At 36.9% G+C, this 18,548-nt stretch overlaps 1 protein-coding gene across 10 annotated transcripts in view; it reads left to right on the top strand.

Annotated features, from left to right (window-relative positions):
- NBEA (neurobeachin) overlaps positions 1-18,548 on the top strand; it is a 673,417-nt gene that overhangs the window by 76,232 nt on the left and 578,637 nt on the right. For all 10 annotated transcript variants that reach the window (XM_027557433.1, XM_027557431.1, XM_027557423.1 and 7 more), the window contains exon 2: positions 17,149-17,380. In XM_027557433.1, the coding sequence (XP_027413234.1) occupies positions 17,149-17,380 (232 nt within the window). The remainder of the gene's footprint in view (positions 1-17,148; positions 17,381-18,548) is intronic.

Below are 18,548 nucleotides of genomic sequence, written 5' to 3'. Positions count from 1 at the left end.
CTTAACTCCTATCATTGTGAATAGTGTAAAGTATAAGTCAAGGTTCATTTATTGGCATGTGGGTGTCCAGTTTTTCCTGTTAATAAATAATGACCATTTATCATTGATATCTTGTTTTTTGTCAACTGATCATCCACTGATATGATTTGTGTGTGTCTATTTCTGGACTTCCTGTAATGTTCTATTAATCAGATGTTAATTCTAATGGCAATACCACGTTGTCTTCCTTTTTGTTACTTTGTCATAAAATTTAGTAGTTTAGGACCTCTCAAATTTGTTCTGCATTGGATTTATTTGGTCTGTTAAGCATGTGTGCTAAGTCGCTTCAGTTGTGTCTGACTTTGTGTTATCCTAGGGAGTGTAACCGGCCAGGCTCCTCTGTCTGTGGGATTCTCCAGGCAAGAATACTGCAGTGGGTTGCCTCCTCCAAGGGATCTTCCCAACCTAAGGATCAAACCCACTGCCCTTAAGTCTCCTGTGTTGGCAGACAGCTTCCTTACCACAAGGGCCACCTGGGAAGCCCTTGGGCTATTATAATCTCCTTTAATTTCCATGTGCATTCTAGGATCAGCTTGTGAATTTCTGACAAAAAGTCACAATTTTGATTTGGAGTATGGAAAAACTGGAGTAGGATTAACAAATGATGCATTTCTATTTCTGTTTAGGTTTTAGTTCTCTCTTTTGATAAAAATCTTCGGAATGTTTTCTAGTTTTAAATGTGTAGACTTTACAAATATTTAGATAAATTTCTGAGTATTTTATGTTTTATGCTATTTTTAAAAATTATTTTCTTATTAATTTTTAAAATTAATTAATTATATATTTTTCAAATGTGTATATCTCTCCTTTGCCTTTAGCTTCTCTTCTTTTTTCAACTGTCTGTAAGGCCTCCTCACACAACCATTTTGCCTTTTTGTATTTCTTTCTTTTGAGTTTGATCTTGATCACTGCCTCCTTTACAGTGTCGTGAACCTCCATCCATAGTTCATCAGGCACTCTTTTCTATCAGATCTAATCCCTTGAATCTGTTTGTCACTTCCACTGTATAATCATAAAGGATTTGCTTTAGGTCATACTTGAATGGTCTAGTAGTTTTCCCTACTTCCTTCAATTTAATTCTGAATTTGGCATAAGGAGTTCATGATCTGAACCACATTTAGCTCCCAGTCTTGTTTTTGCTGACCATATAGAGCGTCTCCTTCTTTGGCTGCAAAGAATATAATCAATCTGATTTCAGTATTGACCATCTGGTGATGTCCATGTGTAGAGTCTTCTCTTGTGTTGTTGGAAGAGGGTGTTTGCTCTGACCATCACCTTCTCTTGGCAAAACTCTGTTAGCCTTTGCCCTGCTTTGTTTTGTACTGTAAGGCCAAATTTGCCTGTTATTGCAGGTGTCTCTTGACTTCCTCCTTTTGCATCCCAGTCCCCTATGATGAAAAGGACATCTCCTTTGGGTATTAGTTCTAGAAGGTCTTGTAGGTCTTTGTAGAACCATTCATTTTCAACTTTTTCATCATTACTGCCTGGGGCATAGACTTGAATCACTGTAATATTGAATGGTTTGCCTTGGAAACAAACAGAGATCATTCTGTTGTTTTTGAGATTGCCTCTGAATACTACATTTTGGACTCTTTTGTTGACTGTGATGGCTATTCCATTTCTTCTAAAGGATTCTTTCCCACAGTAGTAGATATGGTCATCTGAGTTACATTCACCCATTCGAGTCCATTTTAGCTCATTGATTCCTAAAATGCTGATGTTCACTCTTGGTATCTCCTGTTTGACCACTTCCAATTTACCTTGATTCATGGACCTAACATTCCAGGTTCCTTTGCAGTATTGCTCTTTACAGCGTCAAACTTTACTTCCATCACCAGTCACATCCACAACTGGGTATTTTTTTTCCTTTAACTGTGTCTCTTCATTCTTTCTGGAGTTCTTTCGCCTCTTTTCTCTAGTAGCATATTGGGCACCTGCTGACGTGGGGAGTTCATCTTTCAGTGTCATATCTTTTTGCCTTTTGATATGGTTCATAGGGTTCCCAAGGCAAGAACACTAAAGTGGTTTGCCATTCCCTTCTCCAGTGGACCATGTTTTGTTAGACCTCTCCATCATGACCCATCCATCTTGGCTGGCCCTACATGACATGGCTCATAGTTTCATTGAGTTAGACAAGGCTGTGGTCCATGTGATCAGTTTGGTTAGTTTTCTGTGATTTTGTTTTTTATTCTGTCTGCCCTGTGATGGAGAAGGATAAGAAGCCTATGGAAGTTTCCTGATAGGAGAAACTGACTGAGGGGAAAACTGGGTCTTGTTCTGATGGGCGGGGTCATGCTCAGTAAATCTTTAATCCAATTTTCTGTTCATGGGAGGGGCTGTGTTCCCTCCCTGTTGTTTTACCTGAGGCCAAACTATGGTGGAGGTAATGAAGATAATGGTGACCTCCTTCAAAAGGTACCATGCAAGGACTGCTGCTCTTAGTGCCTAGGTCACTGCTGCAAGCCACTGCCAACCCACACTCCTGGACACTCTTGGGCAAGTCTGAGTCAATCTCTTGTGGGGTCACTGCTCATTTCTCCTGGGTCCTGGTAGGCACAAGGTTTTCTTTGTGCCCTCCAAGATTCTGTTTACTCAGTCCTGTGTAAACTCTGGTGGCTCTATGGTGGGGTTAATGGCGACCTCCTCCAAAAGGGCCTATGCCATACCTGGGTCTGCTGCACTCAAAACCACTGCTCCTGTGGCAGACCACCACTGACCCATACCTATGCAGGAGACACTCAGACACTCAAAGGCAGGTCTTGTCAGTCTGTGGGGTCTCCTGGTATGCACAAGGTTTTGTTTGAGCCCTCCAAGCATCTCTGGTGGGTATGGGATTTGATTTTAAACATGACTTCCCTCCTACCATCTTCCTGGGCTTCTCCTTTGCCCTTGGATGTGGGATGTCTTTTTTTTGGTGGGATCCTACATTCTTTTATTGACAGTTGTTCAGCAGAAAGTTTTAATTTTGGTGTTCTCACAGGAGAAGATGAGCGTAGGTCCTTTTACTCCACCATCTATATACCCATTTGAATTGAGAGTTCCAAAGAATTGGAAGGAGAGATAAGAAAGCTTTCCTCAGTGATTAATGGAAAGAAATAGAGGGAAACAATAGAATGGGAAAGACTAGAGATCTCTTCAAAACAATTAGGGATACCAAGGGAACATTTCATGCAAAGATGGGTACAGTAAAGGACAGAAATGGTAAGGACCTAACAGAAGCAGGAGATATTATACAGAGATGGCAAGAATACACAGAAGAACTGTACAGAAAAGATCTTCATGACCCAGATAACCATGCTGGAGTGATCACTCATCTAGAGCCAGACATCCTGGAAAGGGAAGTCAAGTGGGCCTTAGGAAGCATCACTACAAACAAAGCTAATGAAGGTGATGGATTTCCAGTTGAGCTATATCAAATCCTAAAAGATGATGCAGTGAAAGTGCTGCACTCAATATGCCAGAAAATTTGGAAAACTCAGCAATGGCCACAGTACTGAGAAGGTCAGTTTTCATTCCAATCCCAAAGAAAGGCAATGCCAAAGAACGTTCAAACTACCCCACAATTGTATTCATCTCACACACTAGTAAAGTAATGCTCAAAATTCTCCAAGCCAGGCTTCAATAGTATGTCCACTGAGAACTTCCAGATGTTCAAGCTGGATTTAGAAAAGGCAGAGGAACCAGAGATCAAATTGCCAGCATTTGTTGGATCATTGACTTCTGGTTTATTGACTATGTCAAAGCCTTTGACTATGTGGATCACAACAAACTGTGGATAGTTCTTAAAGAGATGGGAATACTAGACCACCTGACCTGCCTCTTGAGAAACCTGTATGCTGGTCAAGAAGCAACAGTTAGAACTGGACATGGAACAACAGACTGGTTCCAAAATGGGAAAGGCGTATGTCAAGGCTGTATATTGTCACGCTGCTTATTTAACATCTATGCAGAGTACATCATGAAAAATGCTCTACTGGATGAAACACCCATTGGAATCGACTACCGGGAGAAATATCAGTCAGCTCAGATGTGCAGATGACACCACCCTTATGGCAGAAAGCGAGGAACTAAAGAGCCTCTTAATGAAAGTGAAAGAGGAGAGTGAAAATGTTGGCTTAAAAATCAACATTTAGAAAACTAAGATCATGGCATCTGGTCCCATCACTTCATGGCAAATAGATGGGGAGACAATGGAAAGAGCTCAAGACTCTTTTCTGGGGCTTCAAAATCATTGCAGATGGTGACTGCAGCCATGAAATTAAAAGATGCTTGATCTTTGTAAGAAAAGTTATAATCAACCTAGACAGCATATTAAAAAGCAGAGACATTACTTTGCCAACAAAGGTCTGTCTAGTCAAGGCTATGTTTTTTCCAGTAGTCAGGTATGGATGTGAGAGTTAGAGTATAAAGAAAGCCGAGTGCCAAAGAATTGATGCTTTTGAATTTTGGTGTTGGAGAAGACTCTTGAGAGTCCCTTGGACTACAAGGAGATCCAAGCAGTCCATCCTAAAGGAAATCAGTCCTGAATATTCATTGGAAGGACTGATGCTGAGGCTGAAACTCCAATACTTTGGCCACCAGATGCAATGAACTGACTCCTTAGTAAAGACCCTGATGCTGGGAAAGATTCAAGGCGAGAGGAGAAGGGGATGGGATGACAGAGCTTAAGATGGTTGGATGGACTAGATCGATATGAGTTTTGAGTAAGCTCTGGGAGTTGGTGATGGTTAGGGAAACTTTACGTTCTGCAGTCCATGGGATCACAAAGAGTCAGACATGACTGAGCGATTGAACTGAACTGAACTGAACTGAATTATATATTTTCGGCCATTCTGGGTCTTCATTTCTCTATTTGAGGCAAGCAAGGCCTGCTCTCTATTTGTGATGTTTGGTCTTCTCATTGCTGTGGCTTCTCTTGTTGTGGAGCACAGACCATTGGTGCACAGGCTTCAGTCTTTGTGGTGCTTAGAGTTGGTTGCTCCAAAGCATGTAGTATCCTCCTAGACCAGAGGTCGAACCAGTGTCCCTTGCATTGCAAGGCAGATTCTTAGCCACTAGACCACAAGGGAAGCCCCTGCTTTATGCTTTTTCAAGTGATCTTCCTTTCGAATTTATTGTTCTAATTGTTCTCTGCCTGTATAAAAAATGTAAAGGTTTTTTGTATATTGATTTTAAATCTTGAGAATTTAGTAAAATTTTTATTAATTTGTAAGTTTTGGAATAGATTCCTTAGGATTTTCCATGGAGACCGGTACAAGATTTGTATATGTATTTTTTCTTTTACAATTTATATGCCTTTTATATATCTATTTTTCTTATCATTTTACATTAGCTTAAGCATCCAGTATAATGCTGAATAGAAGTGTTTGGAGAGGAAATCTTGCCTTATTCTTAAAAAGTGCATATTCATTCACCATTAAGTATGATGTTTACTGTAGATGTGTCATAGATGCCTTTTATCAGTTTAAGTTCCTATACCCCTACTGCTAAAAGTTTATTTAATGAATAGTTTTGTATGTTCTCAAATGATTTCCTATAATGATAATGGGACTTTTGTTCTTTATCTGTGAATCTATTGAATTACAGTGTTTCATTTTTTCATTGGTAAAACCTACTTCCTTTCCTGGGATAAAATGTATGAAGACATAATTTATTTTATTTTATTTTTTTTAACGTGCTGCTGGATTTGACTTGCTGTGTTTTGTTAAGATTTTTTCTCTGTCTATGTTCATAAGGGTTATTATGCTATAGTTTTTTGTTGTTCTTCCTGACATAGTTTTCTGTTTTTATTATCATGATATTGTTGGCCCACAAAATGAGTTTGGAATTGTTCCTTCATTTTAAAATTTGAGGAAACTATTGTGCAAAAATGATGGTCATTCTAAGTAATTGATAGAATTCATCTGTGAAATGTAAATTTCCATGTTACTCTCTCCATACACCTCACCCTCTCCCTCCTCCCCTACCCCCGTGTCCATAGGTCTTTTCTCTATGTCTGTTTTTCCATTGCTGCTCTGAAATTAAATTCATCAGTACCATCTTTTTATATTTCATATGTATGTGTCCATATGCAATATTTATATTTCTCTTTCTAACTTACTTCACTCTGTATAATAGGCTCGAGGTTCATCCACCTCAATAGAATTGACTCAATGTGTTCCTTTTTATGGCTGAGTAGTAGTCCATTATATATATATACCACAGCTTCTTTAATCATCTGTTGGTGGACATCTAGGTTGTTCTCATGTTCTAGTTATTGTAAATAGTACTGCAATGAACATTGGGGGTGAATGTGTCTTTTTCAATTGTGTTTTTCTAATTGCTTAAGGTAGAAGCAGAAGTGATTAATTTGAAATCTCACACCAACAGTAAAAAATCTGCCTGCAGTGTGGGTGACCTGGGTTTGATCCCTGGGTTGGGAAGATTACCTGGAGGAGGGCACGGCAACACACTTCCAGTGTTCTTGCCTGGAGAACCCCATGGAGAGAGGAGCCTGGCGGGCTACAGTCCACGGGGTTGCAAAGAGTCAGACATCATTGAACACACAGATGTGGGTTCAAATACAATTTCCCCTTCCCCCTTGGTAACATAAACATTTAATGCTACATATTTCTCTAAAGCACTCTTTTACTGTATCCCATAAATGTTGATGTGTTATGTTTTCCTATTCATAGAGATAAAAAGTAGTTTTCCTTGTGACTCCTTCTTTGACCCACAGTTTACTTAGAATAATGTTCCAGATATTTTGTTAATTTTTTCCTGTTATGTATTTTTATTGATTTTTTACTTAATTCCGCTGTGTTCTAAATTTTAAACTTTATTGAGAATTCATTTATAGCCCAGGATATTCTCATTCTGGTGAATATTTGATGTGTATTTGAAATATGTTGCTTGATAGAGTGATTTATTTGCCTCTGTAACAGTTAGATCAGAGAAGGCAATGGCATCCCACTCCAGTACTCTTGCCTGGAAAATCCCATGGACGGAGGAGCCTGGTAGGCTGCAGTCCATGGGGTCGCTGAAGGTCGGACACAACTGAGCGACTTCACTTTCCACTTTTCACTTTCATGCATTGGAGAAGGAAATGGCAACCCACTCCAGTGTTCTTGCCTGGAGAATCCCAGGGATGGGGGAGCCTGGTGGGCTGCCGTCTATGGGGTCACACGGAGTCGGACACGACTGAAGTGACTTAGCAACAGTTAGATTGTGCTTAGTCACTCAGTTGTGTCTGACTCTTTGAGACCCCATGGACTATAGCCCACCGTGCTCCTCTGTCCATGGGATTCTCCAGGCAAGAATACTGGAGTGGGTTGCCATGCTCTCCTCCAGCGGATCTTCCCAACCCAGGGATTGAACCCAGGTCTCCCACATTGAAGGTGAACTCTTTTCCATCTGAACCAGCAGGGAAGCCCAACAATTAAATTAAGTTGATTGACAATGAGGGATTGATTCTGGATACCAAAATTTGAGGATGCTCAAGTCACATAGTTGGCCCTCTGTATCCAGGTTGCCTGCTTTCAAGGATTCAACCAATTGAGAGGATCTTGTAGTACTGTAGTATTTATTGGGGGAAAAAAAAATCCATGTCTTATTTAAGGGGGTGGCTGTTAAGGTTCTAGTATTTATTTTCTTTTCACATTTAGTGTTTTCTCTAGAGTTTACAATATGCATTCTTAACTTATCACTCTGTACCTTCAAATAATATACTACCTCAAGTATAGGGTATGAATATCTTCTAAAAGTGTATGTACATTTCTCCTTTCTTGTCATTTGTAATCTTTCTGTCATTGGTTTTACTTTCATGGGTTACAAATTCCTTAATGTATTATTATTTTTTGCTTTAGATAGTTTTCTTTTAAAGAGTTTTCAAAATGAGAAAAAAGAATGTCTTTTGTATTTAACAACAATCTTAACAATTCTGCCTCTCTCTGGTTTTTTTGTGACATTTCAGATTTCCATCTGATATTGTTTTCCTTCTGTTGAAAGAACTTACCTTAACATTTTTTTTATAGTAAAAGTCTGTGGGCAGCAGACTCTCTCAGCTTTTATTTGTCTGCAGAAGTCTTTACTTTGTTTTTTATTTATGAAATACATTAATGTTTTCAGTGTTTGCCTGAGAATTAGAATTTAAAGGCATATTGTAGTTTGGCATTTAACAGATTTAGTTTTCCTTCAAACATCAACTGGCTCCTTGCTAGCTCAATGTATTTATCATCTTTGCTTGTGTAGTCTGACAAAACAATTATAAAAAAATGGTTGTACTGCTTTTAATAAAGTGCATGTTGTTTAATACATACTTTATAGAAGGCACTTACTGTGTGATAGTCATTCCCTTTGTTTTTTTCCTCCCTTCCCTAGAGTTTTTATGGATGGTATTTGTAGCAGCAATTGTTGTACTCTTGGGTATAGTTATTTCTATACCACAGAAAGATCGTCAATATAAATTACTTGTAGAGAGGCCTGGTGGGAAAGAAACAGGAAAAAACAATTTTTTTTCTATTTTTCTTGCCTTGGTTTTTTGGGTATAGGATCATTAATTTTTATTGTGTTCATGTCCAAATTATAAAGTGCTTTTCTGTTATTTACTGAACATTTTGCTGAAAGTCATTTATTATACATGTTAATGTGTAGCACCATATCTGGAAGGGTAGATGACTGGTGGAAATACATATTTATGTCTTGTGGATGATCTGTCTGGTAATGATATACTTCTTAATTTTTTATGATATTGAAAAGAGAATTCTGATGCTGACACTGGCTTAGGGACCTTGGGAAGCTTACTTAACTTATGCTCACCTCAGTTGCCTTGTTTGAGGTTCTCATCTTAGAGTTATGAGAATAAATGAGGCTATATGCTTTAATTACTCAAGACATAACATGTTCACAAAATGGTGGTTCTTCATTATCTTGTTTCTCACTTTTTTCTTTCTTTGTAAAATTATATACATGTATGGGGTTTCCCAGGTAGCTCAGTGGTAAATAATTCACCTGCCAATGCAGGAGATGCAGGTTCAGTCCCTGGGTTGGAAAGATCCCTTGCAGGAGTAAATAAATGGCAGCCCACTCTAGTGTTCTTGACTGGGAAATCTCATGGACAGAAGGAGCCTGGTGGGCTACAGACCATGGGGTCACAAAGAGTCAAACGTGACTGAAGCAACTGAGCATAGCTTTATACTGAAGATCAATTCTTTAGAAAATATTAATTCAAGAGCTTTATAATTTCTAAAAGTAATTTGATTGGCTAAGAGTAGAAGACATCTGTATACTAATAGAAAACAAAATGTAAGCTGAAAGACAGAATAGAGGATGGAGATAAGATAAAGGTTGTTATCAGATATTGAAGAGAAAATTATTTTTTTTCTTTTGATAGGCCATTCTTTCCTGTCACTTTGTGTGTCTCATAATTTTTTTTTTTAAATTGGACGTTTTGAATATTGTTAAGTGGAAACTGAAAATTGAATTCTTTTCCTTACTCTCTTTTGTTTGTAGTTAATATTGTGGGTTGTTAGTGCTATTAAGAAAAAGATAATTATCTTCCTTTTTCTGTGCTGGAGATTTCTTCAATACTTAGGCTGTTTATATTTCTGCCATAGCTTTTACTTCTACTATTGTAGAACCTAAAGGTCAGCTACAAATGAAATCTTAAAGTCTTTGTAAGCCTTTTCTGAATGTGTGACGTGCCCTGGGCATACATGTGGCTTTCTGGATTACCCATTATCCACCGTATACCCACAATTGCCTTCTTTCCCCATATCTTCCTTGCCAGGCTTCTATATCTGTCTGTTGCTTGTGTCAAGTGTTGTCTTGCTCCAGACTGCTGCAGGTAATATGTGTGACTTTAAATGCTCTTAGCAAAAGTGTCCTAACTCTTGAGACGTTATGAGTTGGGTAAAGCAAAGGGAATTCTTTGGGTCTATCCTTGACGGAGCTGCCAGTCAGGTTTAGACTCACAGTTCTTTGAGAATAAGGTCCTTAGTGCTCCCTTTGGAACTAGCAGCCTTCACCATGGTGCAGGCTGGAGTCCTTGTAACTACTGAAGTCTGGGCTGCGGAGATTGAAGGTGGGATAGTGCTTCTCACCACAAAACGATAACTTCTTTTTAACCAAGTCTTCCTTTGTTTATTGTACATTTTTTACTTTATTTCAGAAATTTTCAGAAGTTAATGTGCCAGTTTTTCCAGATCATTAGTGTGTTTGTTTCTTTCTGTCTCTCTCTCTTTTTTTTTAGGAGGACATAACTGCCCAGTCTGCTGTTTTTTGGTGACATCATTTCCAACATTCTTTTTCAAAGGAAGATGTTGTAACTGATTTCACTTGAAAATAGAAACTGGAAGTGAAAATATATTTAAGCCTGATTTTAATAACTAAAAATTGTGTGCTGAATACTTAGCCTCTTACTTAGACAATAATGTCTTCTAAATTTTACCTGTGAAACCTTACATATTTTCTAAGTGATAAAAGAAGAAAAAGTAAGGCAACCAAGGGATATAAACAAGAAGGAGGAAATGTTTTCTTTGGCTTTGTGATCATTGCTGGAATATTAAAAGTTATATAGCATTAAGAGCAATTCATTGCCGAAAGAGAAAAGTGGATTATGGTAGTAGAAAGTCTGGCTTACAACCTGATGATGGACCATGAATTCGTGAAGTCCTCCTGCAAGCTTGCTTCCTTCCCTCTTCCTCTCATTCGGCCATCTTTTCATTCCATGTTAAATATTGAATAATTTGCATAGGTTTGTCAGTGTGCCAGTAATCCGGATAAGGTTGATAGATAAGAAACGGTCCTTACCCTTACAAAGCTTACTGTGAAGTGAGGGTTAGAAAAAAATTTGTAAACATCTGGGATATACTGAAATGATTGTGGAGATTTGGATAGGTTGTAATGAGAGTTCAGGGAAAGGCTCTGTTTGTAGTTAGTAGGAGGACTTTCTGCATTAAGTGCTATTTAAACTGATATTTGGAGGCTTCAGTTCAGTTCAGTCACTCAGTCATGTCCGACTCTTTGCAACCCCATGGACCACAGCACACCAGGCTTCCCTGTCTATCACCAACTCCCGGAGCTTACTCAAGCTCATGTCCATCGAGTCAGTGATGCCATCCAACCATCTGTCTCATCCTCTTTTGTCCCCTTCTCCTGCCTTCAATCTTTCCCAGCATCGGGGTCTTTTCTAAGGAGTCAGTTCTTCGCATCAGGTGGGCAAAGTATTGGAGTTTCAGTATTTCAGTTTTAACATCAGTCCTTCCAATGAATATTCAGGACTGATTTCCTTTAGGATTGACTCCAACACTCACATCCGTACATGACTACTGGAAAAACCATAGCTTTGACTAGACAGACCTTTGTTGGCAAAGTAATGTCTCTGCTTTTTAATATGCTGTCTAGATTGGTCATTTGGAGGCTTAATGCAAGTTAAAATTAGAAGTTGGGAGAGAGCCCTATCTCATGAATAGGCAATAACATTAAAAAGAGTTTTAAAGGATTCCCTGGTGGTCCGGTGTTTAAGAATGTGCCTTGTAATGCAGGGAACATGGTTTCTTTCAATTCCCAACTGGGGAACTAAGATACCACATGCAATGGGGCAGCTAAGCCCTCCTGCCACAACTGGAGCACGCACGCGCTACAACTAAGACTGGATACAAGCCAAATAAATAAATATTTGTTTTAAAAAGAGTTTTACATGAAATGAGAAATGGCGTTACAGAAATGTTCTTAATGATAGTAGCTAGGGACTGGGAGGAGAAGGCAATGGTACCCCACTCCATACTCTTGCCTGGAAAATCCCATGGACGGAGGAGCCTGGTAGGCTGCAGTCCATGGGGTTGCTAAGAGTCGGACACGACTGAGCGACTGAACTGAAGCAATGTTATCTAGCTTAGAGTTTATCCACAGAGTTGCAAAGAAATCCAACAGGTTAATGATTATCCAGTTTGATCTAATTAACATAAACTGAATTATTCTTACAATCCTAACTAATAATCTTTCAAAATAAAGATATTTAAGACTCAAAAAATAAAAGATACTTGAATTGCTAGTTATTATAAACCATAGAACTTTTAGAAGATAGTACATTTCCATGTCATGATTTTATATTCTAAATTTTTATACAATAATTTTTATGCTTTAATGTAAACACAATTTAGTTAACTAAAAAAGAATATTTTGTTTATTTTCTTAGTTATTTATTTTTTTATTGCCAATTTTCATGTAATTGGGCCTTCAGTTTTCTTTACTGTGATTTACTATCTCTGAATGTTTCATTTCTTACCCACAGAAATCATTTTGTCTTTCTTCATTTTACCCATACACCATTCTTCAGTTCAGTTCATTTCAGTTCAGTCGCTCAGTCGTGTCCGACTCTTTGCGACCCCATGAATCACAACACGCCAGGCCTCCCTGTCCATCACCAGCTCCTGGAGTTCACTCAGACTCACGTCCATCGAGTCAGTGATGTCATCCAGCCATCTCATCCTCTGTCGTCCTCTTCTCCTCCTGCCCCCAATCCCTCCCAGCATCAGAGTCTTTTCCAATGAGTCAACTCTTCACATGAGGTGGCCAAAGGACTGGAGTTTCAGCTTTAGCATCATTCCTTCCAAAGAAATCCCAGGGCTGATCTCCTTCAGAATGGACTGGTTGGATCTCCTTGCAGTCCAAGGGATTCTCAAGTCTTCTCCAACACCACAGTTCAAAGGCATCAATTCTTCGGCGCTCAGCCTTCTTCACAGTCCAACTCACATCCATACATGACCACTGGAAAAACCCTAGTCTTGACTAGACGGATCTTTGTTGGCAAAGTAACGTCTCTGCTTTTGAATATGCTATCTAGGTTGGTCATAACTTTTCTTCGAAGGAGTAAGCGTCTTTTAATTTCTTGGCTGCAGTCACCATCTGCAGTGATTTTGGAGCCCAGAAAAATAAAGTCTGACACTGTTTCCACTGTTTCCCCATCTATTTCCCATGAAGTGATGGGACCAGATGCCATGATCTTCGTTTTCTGAATGTTGAGTTTTAAGCCAGCTTTTTCACTCTCCTCTTTCACTTTCATCAAGAGGCTTTTTAGTTCCTCTCACTTTCTGCCATAAGGGTGGTGTCATCTGCAAATCTGAGGTTTTAAGGCACTGATTTTTTTCATAGAGCTACTATGACATGTCCCAGATTTATTTTTTAAGTTTATACCCTTGACTTCATAACAAGGCATTTCATTACATTTTTTAGTCTAGATTAGAAGTTTGGATCTGCCACCTAACTCATGTGTGACTTTGTTTATATTGCTTACCCTCATTTATCTTCAGTTTCCTTCTCTGAAGGCAACTATGTCTTTTCCTCATAGTGTTGTTAAAGAATTGTTTAAATAATGAAGACTGATTGTTTCTACTTTTTATTGTATGTATTCTTTGATAAATACTGAACTATAATATCTCCCTAATGGTGGAATTATAGTTATAAGCAGTTAGCCTCCTTAATACTAATGTGTTAACACTAATGTGTTAAAAATTAATAGGGTTAGAAAGACCATCTGAAAACATACGTCCATTCTGTTATAACGCATATAGTAAATATTGTTACAGTTTCTGGCAGTGAAATCAAGGAGCTGTAACTTTTTTTTTTTTTTGTAATTAAGTGATGTGTAGAAAGGGGCTTTTTTTTTTTTAATTGTGAAAGATGGAAACTTAGGCTTCACATAATAGCCTGATTGTTAGAATTAAACATTATAATTGTTCATTCCTTTAAAAACAGAGTTGTTTTTTTTTTTTTTTTTTACTACTGAGCCCATTTCTTCTACTTATACATTTGATAATGTTTCTTGATTATACTAGATTCTATATAAGCATTTACAACTAATTAAGGAGATCAGTCTGAAGAATTTGTCAGTGTTCTTCCATTGTAGTGTATGCTAATTTTACATACGTTTATTCTGAGGCTCACAGAATTAAACTTTGGAATCTACTTTTTTTAGTTCAGTCAGTAAGTTGTCCACGTCATTCTTTTTCAACCTACTTTTTTTCTCTGTATGGTTTGCTTCTTGAGAACCTCTTCTGAGTTACTGATCATAGGTCTACAAGTTGACAGTAGTGACACAAGTCAGTTGGATATATAACTATGAATAAATAAGCAGTTCTTGGTTTGAAGATGGCATAGTTAAAATGTTGCTGGAGTTTGTTTTGCTAGATTGACAAGTAATATCTAAGGGAGTACACAGTCCATAATAATTTATCATTTACCAGAAACATAAAGGTTACACTGGCTGTTTCTTTGTACTTTAGATGTATGTGGTCAGATGACTGCTTTTTTTACCTCAAAGTTGGGGTTAGAGAGTAAGTAATATCTAATTTTAACTCCTTGATTGAATGCTCCTGACTTTGTTACTAAGTGCTTATAACCCAGCTACTTTATTTATTTAATCTTCACAACAGGCTATTAGCTAGGAACTTTTATTCCCATATTATAGATGAATTGACTGAGGCTTAGAGATGTAGCATCATTAAAGGTCACATAGCAAGTGAGTGGTACAGCAAAAGTCAGCAAACAGGAAGTCTGAATTCAGAGCCAACCTCTTAACCTTCCTCATAGCTATTTTTGTTAATAAACCAGAAATAGGAGGAGGAGTTGAAATTGTTTGCCATGTAGAAGTAAAACCAAGGTTTAACCAGACAAAATATTTAGTTCAGTAAAAGGTCAGCATAAGGTTATAGTCTCTTATAAAATTGAATTTTGGAGCTGTTACAAAGAAAATAATATATGCAGCATATAATATTTCACAATTTGAGAATACTTTGTTTTTAAACTCTTAAATTTTAGAAGACTTTTAAAATGTTCTTAAATGAGATTTTATTGCTTTTTTGAAGTTTTGTAAAGAAAGACTTAGTGGATTTTGGTCCTGGGTTCTCTATCTACTAGTTTTGTGAAATTTTTTCATGTTGCTTGAACTTTCTGTACCTGTGATTCCTTACCTTTAAAATGAAGATAATAATAGAGTTCTTTGTCAAGCACTTAGAAAAGTTCTAAATGACATATGAAGTTCAGTTCAGTTCAGTCGCTCAGTTGTGTCCAACTTTTTGCGACCCCCTGAAGTACAGCATGCCAGCCTTCCCTGTCCATCACCCAGAGCTTACTCAAATTCATGTCCATTGAGTCGGTGATGCCATCTAACCATCTCATCCTCTGTCGTCACCTTCTCCTGCCTTCAATCTTTCCCAGCATGAGGGTCTTTTCCAGTGAGTCAATTCTTTACATCAGGTGGCCAATCAGCTTCTTCATCAGTCCTTCCACTGAATATTCAGGACTGATTTCCTTTAGGATGGACTGGTTGGATCTCCTTGCAGTCCAGGGGCTCTCAAGAGTCTTCTCCAACACCACAGTTCAAAAGCATCAATTCTTTGGTGCTCAGCTTTCTTTATGGTCCAACTCTCCCATCCATACAGTACACGACTCAGTGGACCGTTTTTGGCAAAGTAATGTCTCTGCTTTTTAATATGCTGTCTATGTTGGTCATAGCTTTTCTTCCAAGGAGCAAGCATCTTTTAATTTCATGGCTGCAGTCACCATCTACAGTGATTTTGAAGCCCAAGAAAATAAAGTCTGTCACTATTTCCATTGTTTCCCCATCTGTTTGCCATGAAATGATGGGACTGGATGCCATGATCTTCATTTTTTGAATGTTGAGTTTTAAGCCAGCTTTTCATTCTCCTCTTTCACTTTCATCAAGAGGCTCTTTAGTTGTTTGCTTTCTGGCATAAGGGTGATGTCATTGGCATATCTGAGGTTATTGATATTTCTCCTGTCAATCTTGATTCCAGCTTTTGCTTCATCCAGTCCAGCATTTCTCATCATGTACTCTTCATATAAGTTAAATAAGGTTAAGTAGTGTTGTTATTATTGCAATTATCTTCCCATCTATATTATATTATGTGCTCATCCATCTGTATTAATGAACACCTTTAATGGATGGAAAATTAATTCCACTTCTTGAGTCTAATCTCTAGTCCCTAATCTTATCTTCCTTTATTTCCTCTTTCTCAGCTACTCACTGTTTGTCTTCTTTTATACTTTATATAATTTGTAAGCCAACCTCAACCTTTTTTGGAATAAAATAGAATATATGTAAATATACATTTTTATTTCTAGAACTTAGCACTGTTAGTGCATGGGATTTTTGTGTCCACAGATATATTTCTATTTCTTAGAACAGGAAGTTCTAGTCTTTAATAAATAAAATATCTATTGAATGAGGAAATAAATGACTTCAAATTTGTCACATATTTTGTATATGCCTGTTAGCTTCTGCCTAAATTTCCTATTCTCTAGATCCAAAAGATATCCAAGTTGTTAATATTTTTCTTAAAAGTGGTACTGATTACTGTATAAACTTATTCATGTGTGATTTGACCAGTATAGAATTAAGAGGATCATCATATCTTTTATTCCATGTGTATTTGTCTGTCACGGTACTTAAAGGAGCATTTAGGAGGGACAGCAGTACTTATGACTCACTTAGCATAATGTCACAAGTCAAATATGTTGCCACCTTTCCCAGTTTACATGTTTTTTTTGTTTTTTAAGTACCACTGGATATTAGGTATTTCTCTTTTAAACAATTTTACCATTAATTTTTTCAACATTTATTATAAGTTTGCTAATATAGTTTCTCATTTCTTCATATTCTATACATGGAGATTAGACCCAGTTATTCTTTTTTTGTTACATCTTTTTTGTCAGTCTAGTAATATAAAAGATAATGAGTTTCCATGCCTTGACATTCATCTTTAGTGATCTGCATCTTCTAGGATTTATCCCTTTTCAGACTCAGTGCCTTTTTTAAGAAGATTTGTCCCGGAACTTACCTCTTAGTCATTTGTTCTACTTTGCTTTATTCTTCTAGATTTGAAATTGCCTTTTCCCATTTGAAAGAAAAAAAAAATCTCTTAAATAGTTTTATTTCTTACAGTACCTTTCACTTATCTGTAGTGACATTTTTTTAATCAAAATTAGTTTTTGACTAGAAAACTTGAAATTTTTTAGACTCCTAATATGTTTTTGCTAGCTAAATATTTGTTTTGTTGTATATATAACCTCTCATATTATCATTAGTAATTTTTTTCTGTTTCTTTTCAGCTGGTTGGTGGAGAATTTGACTTGGAGATGAACTTTATTATCCAAGATGCTGAGAGCATAACGTGCATGACAGAGCTTTTGGAACACTGTGATGTCACATGTCAAGCAGAAATATGGAGCATGTTTACAGCCATCCTACGAAAAAGTGTTCGGAATTTACAGACTAGTACAGAAGTTGGGCTCATTGAGCAAGTATTGCTGAAAATGAGTGCTGTAGATGACATGATAGCAGGTATGGGATTATCTGATAGGAAAGTATAATTTAAATGTTCATATACTTCTTTTATTCTCTAGTTTAATATACGTTTGTTGAAGCTACTTTGTTTTAAAATAGATAAGTCAAGATGTATTGGAAATGTGCCTTTTATATTAAGAGAAAACCTGAAGAATGAAAGATGATTTCTGTTATTAGACAGATATAATTACTATTTTGGTTTTCCAGGTTTTAGAAAATCTGAGTAATGTGGAATAAGTGCTCTGAGATCTATCAGAAAAAGGAACAGTACCTTTCGATGTAGAACTTAAACTTTTACATAATTAAAATACTACAATACATATTACATTTCTATAAAATTAGTACTTTATTAAAAATTCTCTGAATTCCATCTTCTTCAGTCTGACATTTATGGAACAGGAAATGCTAAAAGCCTTAGGACAAGCATGTTGTGATTTTTGAAAGTGTCAATCTTACTCTGATATTTTCTGGAAGAACTTTTGTCTTAAATGCAGACATTGTGGATTAGACAATTTGAGTGAAATTTCAAGATAAAAGTTTTAATAATTTTGTGTTGTTATGTGTTATTTGAAATAATAATTTTGATATGTGTAATTCTTCATCATCAGTCCTTTACTCACCTGCAAATCCATTTCCCTGTGGTTAAATGCACTTAAGTAAAAATATTTTGAAAGATGGTACCAGAGCACCAGCTATTCCCAGAAAATAAGGAGTTTGTGATGATTCTCTTAAGCCATGAGTCTTTAGCCTAACTTTCTTCTGACATGAAAAGGTTTCATAATTCTAAAAGTGCTAGTATAATTCCTCACAATATCTGATCATATCTGATCCTTAAAAATAATTCAAACACCAGAAAATCCTCTATAATGTGTTGCTTTATGCATAATTAGTATTAATATCAGTAGAACAAAATATTAAACAGGAAAGAAGGAATGAAGAACAAAGATCAATGCTTTTTAAAATTTAAACAATATTTCACAATTTTGTTTTTCTTATAGAATATGTTAAAATCATTTGTAATTGCTTTCAAGGTGGCATGTATCTCTATTTAGAATAATTTAGCATTCTCTGTCTTGGTTACTGATGGTTAACTTGAAAAATAAGAATCAAAATTAAAAGGTATTTTTGATGGAGATATGGTACCATTTCGCTAAATTTTAGCATT

Source organism: Bos indicus x Bos taurus, chromosome 12, assembly GCF_003369695.1.
Source record: "Bos indicus x Bos taurus breed Angus x Brahman F1 hybrid chromosome 12, Bos_hybrid_MaternalHap_v2.0, whole genome shotgun sequence".
Classification (NCBI taxonomy): Eukaryota; Metazoa; Chordata; class Mammalia; order Artiodactyla; family Bovidae; genus Bos; species Bos indicus x Bos taurus.
The sequence above is the reverse complement of the archived record's forward strand: the minus strand, read 5'-3'. Positions and strand labels throughout refer to the sequence as shown.